General features: G+C 36.5%; 1 protein-coding gene across 1 annotated transcript; it reads left to right on the forward strand.

Annotated features, from left to right (window-relative positions):
* The first annotated feature begins 2,328 nt into the window (after positions 1 to 2,328).
* LOC146321608 (rano class II histocompatibility antigen, A beta chain-like) lies at positions 2,329 to 4,542 on the forward strand. The gene is made up of 5 exons (XM_084726845.1): positions 2,329 to 2,526; positions 2,658 to 2,918; positions 3,313 to 3,594; positions 3,680 to 3,793; positions 4,370 to 4,542. Exons 1-5 carry the CDS (start codon positions 2,469 to 2,471, stop codon positions 4,393 to 4,395), a joined length of 741 nt encoding a protein of 246 aa, XP_084582971.1. The 5' UTR covers positions 2,329 to 2,468; the 3' UTR covers positions 4,396 to 4,542.
* Positions 4,543 to 4,882: the final 340 nt, after the last annotated feature.

Raw genomic sequence — 4,882 nt, forward strand, 5'->3', positions numbered from 1 at the left:
CTTATGAGTATTATATTTGATTTCTGCTACATTCTGCCAATGGAGCCCTGTAAATGGTACGCTCTGGATCTTTATATTTAAGTAGAAAATTTCATTCGTAAAGAAAATATTTCCATACCACAAACAAAGAGGAAATAAGCAACAGTTTTTATGGACGTACAATACATACTCAGCTTTAAAGGAGTATTATGTAAAACCCTATCGTTCAAAAATTGGTATCAAAATAGCGAGTTGGAGCCATAGATGGTGATAGATGATAACATGATGATAAATAGGTTGAAGTGAGCACCTCAGTGCTCCAAAAATACACATTCTTGAGTTGAAGTAAAGTGACAGCCTGACTCAAATGAACAAAATGCTCATTTTAACCGTTACAAACATCTACTCCCTCTTCCTCTTACAACTCCTTAACAGACATTAACGCACTCGGCATACACTTAAGATAATACAATGTTAGTTGTAGGTCCATGTAAAGTGAATGAATGTGAAAACACGCAATGTGCAGACTCACACAGACCAAAGCAAAAAAGAAACTGAAGTTCTGGACCAGGATGGAAATTTCAAAGGAGAACATGCTGGCTGTAGTATTGTTGTGGGAGAAGCCAGTGCTTCAACTTCCTTTTCCTTAATCTCAGGCGACATATTGTTGTCATTTTATGATTTAGAACAGGAACAATATATTACAAATTTGCCCTTTGATGTAAGACAATGTAAAAGAGGAACTAGGTTAACAAGTTGTACTCTGAATTAATAAGCAATAAAAAATACATGTACTGTCCTCAGTGCGCTCAGGGATTTTGCTGCTCCAGCCTGACCTCATCTCATATGACCAAAAGCTTATGGTGACTAAAGTTAGCTAACATTGGCAAATTTTAATAGATAGTTATTGTGTAACTGATACCACTGAATTCACAGATTTTTTTTTTACTTGTGCTGCTTAGAAATACTTAGAAATGACCATTATCTCATGGTTCAACTCAGCTCTTAAATCTTACATAGGTTCGCTTTAAATCAACAACAGGAGTGGAAATTGAACTTTACCATTGTTAGACACTACAAGGAGTGGTGTGTAGCTCCTGTCCTGACAAAAGACCTTTGCCCCAGCAGCCATTTTGACATGAAGGAGAAGAGTAAACTTAGTATCATTGGTTACGCCTGTGTTTATTATACTAATATCAATACTGCAGAAATGATCTGCAGTGCTGTACAGTCCAAAATCAAGAAATACAGTAATGCACTCGTTATCATAAGATGTGTTTTTGTATTTACACATTCAATGTGAAAGGGCCTTTCAGTCTTTATTTATTTCCTGGTGTTTCTGTTTGTTTTGTAGGTCTTTGCAGTTTTGTTCATTTAATCATTAACATGTAACATACTGTCTGTCTGGTTCACTGTTATCCTTACATTTGAATTTGTTCAGAATATTGAAGTGTAAAGCCTACACTGAATTCTTTATATGTATCATAACCTTTAATTAATCAGGTTGTCTCACTGAAATAAAGATCTGTTCTGCAAAAGTGGCCTCAGTACAGCAGATAAAAAGAAAACCAAACAAAACACAGACATCACTAAAAAGACATGAAGTTTTAAAATCCTGTGTAATTTACTCAATTTAAGTGGTAGTGGAAGGTGCTCTTTCCTGGGTCAGTATTTACCCCAGAAGTCAGTAGAGAAGAAAAGTGATATATTTAGGCAGCTTTTGCAATAGTTCTCTTTTTGTTGCTTGTGAGGACCAGAGTAATTTCTCATATAGTACACAGTGATGAGTGTTTTATTTATCTCCTGTATTGAAATGCAGAGCACAATGATAAGCTGCATCATGTTGTTTTTAAGGTAGAGCGAGTAGCATTAGAATAAAGGATGTCTAATTAGTTCAGCACAGACATGATGGTTTACTGTACAATCAATTTCCATCAGCTTCTTTCCTCTGGATGTGAGATGCTACTTTGTTTTACTTTTATTTTTATGACTTATTATTGATTCGACCAATCTACTGTATGTAACTGTTATTTTCATATATAATGTTGTTTTTGTGGATCGCAAAAAGGAAACTATGATCTTGAAACACAACCCTGTGTTGTAAAACACTGGAAAAAATCAACCATATACGTTTGACTGAATTTCAGAAGGAATTTTTACTCTGTATTTTTTTTACATCTTGGGTTACTGTTTACTTAACAGATTAAATTTCACATACAAAAAGTATACGTTTGTAAAATATGATGCATTTTAAGTATACAATTGATATGAATTAAACAAAGTAAAGGTGGGTGAGCGTCAATACAGATCACTATAGCACTTTAGACCTGCTTTTTGCACACAGGACAAATTCTGTGGGAAAAAAAAGGACACATGATTTTGGCCACACCTACTTACATGAACTGTAAGTAGTGGACTGTTGTTTTACTTCCTCATACTGTTAGAGTGAGTTTGATTTACTTCCATTTTTAAACTTCTCGTTTGTCACCATGCGTGCTCACAGCTTCTTTTCACTGCTGTGTCTGCTCCTGTTATGTTCAACAGCAGGTAAGAGATATTAAAATAAAACCTTTGTCATTGTTTATACTGTGTTGCTGCTCAAAACATCACAGGATAGACAGAGTGTGTGAGAATGAATCATGAACAATCATCTAATCCTTGTTGGCTCTCTGTTACAGACGCTCTCTTTGGTTATGCTTCAATTCGCTGCGAATTTACCTCCTCTGATGATGTTCTTTATGTGGCACAAATCTACTTAAATAAGGTGCTTCTGGGTGAATACAACAGCACTGCGGGAAAATACACCGGCTACACTGCGAAAGCAAAAGAAATTGCAGACGACCTTAATAAAAACCCCACTTTCTTGAGACAAGAAAAAAAGAATTTTGAAACATGCAAAACCAACGTTGCGCCATTCTTTGATCTCCTTTCAAAGCCAGGTAATTTTTGTGGTCACAGCAGAAACTGTGGTATGTCTTCAGTTTACAGCCTCTAAATTAAAGTGTAGTTATTCAATACATGTTGCATCAATACAAGACTTACTGGGTACCTACAGTTTAGCAGGACAAATAAAAATAATAATAATAATAATAATAAAAATAAAACAAGTAAAAGTGAAGAAGATGAGAGCTCAGGGGTAACAACTGTGTGTTTTAGAGGGACTGAATATATATATTTTTTTTGAATTACTGCACTACTATTACTATGTACCAACTGTACCACAGGCTGTAATCTTAAATCTTACTCTCAGCATTATTTGTGCACGATAAATAGATTAACTAAGGATCTATAACTTCATGCTGACTTATTTTGTGTACCGGCTCTTTTTCCAAGTTGAGCCCTCCGTCAGGCTGAGGTTAGTCAAGGCAGCGGGCAGCAGACATCCCGGCATGCTGGTCTGCAGCCTGTACAACTTTTATCCAAAACAAATCACCATCACTTGGCTGAGGAATGGAGAGGAAGTGACGTCTGATGTGACGTCCACTGATGAACTGTCCACTGGGAACTGGCTCTACCAGGTCCACTCCTATCTGGAGTTCACCCCCAGACCAGGAGAGAATATCACGTGCATGGTGGAGCACGCCAGCCTCAGGAAACCCAAGCTTTATGACTGGCGTAAGAGAGAGACAGCACTGCACCTCAATCTGTTCTTATGAATAAAAACATATTACTTATATGTACTGTACTGTACTGTTTTCAGATCCAGCGCCACCTGAGCCACAGACAAACAAGATCGCTGTCGGGGCAGCAGGGCTGGTACTGGGTCTGGTGTTTTTAGCTGCTGGGCTGATTTACTACAAGAAGAACACTGCTGGTGAGAGACAGGACCAAATTAACCAAAAACTTAAAGACCCCTCTAATGAAAACCACATCTTTAACCTTGTTTACATGTCTGTGTGGTATCTTTCATGTGTTACAAGACATGTCAGGAGCAAAATAAGAAGTAAACGCCATGTCTGAACATTTCTGGCCTTGAAACTGCAGTGAGCAAAGGCAGTGTCAAAAAACCCCACTGTTAATTAAGGGGATAATGCTAGACGTATCATTATTATTTAATTATCTTTTAAAGGGACAGATTTTTTGAAGTAGTGTTTATCCACACATAGTCAGTGTATTCCTTACTGTAGATGGCAGCTGGTACGTCCCCAGTTTGGACTAAACTAAACATTAAAATGCAGAAGTCACACAATTACATAAACAAACAAACAGATTAAGGCAGTGGTAGACCAACAAGTCCTGGGGGACTTGCTAATTATAAAGCATGAAAGTCAACACCACCAGTGATTATTTGCAGTTCATTAGAGTTTATGTAGCACTTGACAAAAAAAACTCTGTCAAGTTTTACCACTTCAACTGTGTGACTTTGTTTTTCTTTTTGTTTTTATTCTAGGGCGAGTGTTGGTGCCATCGAGTTAAGATCTGAATTACAAATGAAAATTTGAAATGATCCGACTGTGGAATCATCTGACCAACATGTCACAGGATCAAATAAATGAAGTTTATATGAGAAGAAAATCATTCAGTTCTCAATGGGCAAAAGTTTTACTCAGTTCTCACTGTGATATGCTAGTTTTGGGGAAAATTGTTTTAAAATATCTCTTCAAAGCATAAATTTTATTTTGCACTGTAGAAATTATGATGACTTAAGAAAGATTATTTTCTATGAAATATTCTGTTGTTCAGATGATCAGAAATCAGTACTACATATTGTAGTTAATGTATTTGTCAGAGATTCATAGGTATTGTTGTCAACAATGATGGTCTGAAGACTTGAATGTGAGAGTTGTTGCAGTATTTCTGGACTTTTTTGCTGTGTAAAAATGTATATGCAGCAGTATGGTTCTCACTTATATAAAATTTATAGTGTCTTGTAAGCCTTTGCAGTCTGAGTATACTTGTGTGC

This window comes from Lutjanus erythropterus, chromosome 9, assembly GCF_056507025.1.
Source record: "Lutjanus erythropterus isolate fLutEry1 chromosome 9, fLutEry1.hap2, whole genome shotgun sequence".
Taxonomy (NCBI): Eukaryota; Metazoa; Chordata; class Actinopteri; order Lutjaniformes; family Lutjanidae; genus Lutjanus; species Lutjanus erythropterus.

Coding starts and splice junctions, on each gene's coding strand:
- LOC146321608 (XM_084726845.1), top strand. CDS start 2,469: ATGCGTGCTCACAGCTTCTTTTCACTGCTGTGTCTGCTCCTGTTATGT. Junction 2,527..2,657: donor CCTGTTATGTTCAACAGCAG/GTAAGAGATATT, acceptor TCTCTGTTACAG/ACGCTCTCTTTGGTTATGCT. Junction 2,919..3,312: donor TGATCTCCTTTCAAAGCCAG/GTAATTTTTGTG, acceptor TCTTTTTCCAAG/TTGAGCCCTCCGTCAGGCTG.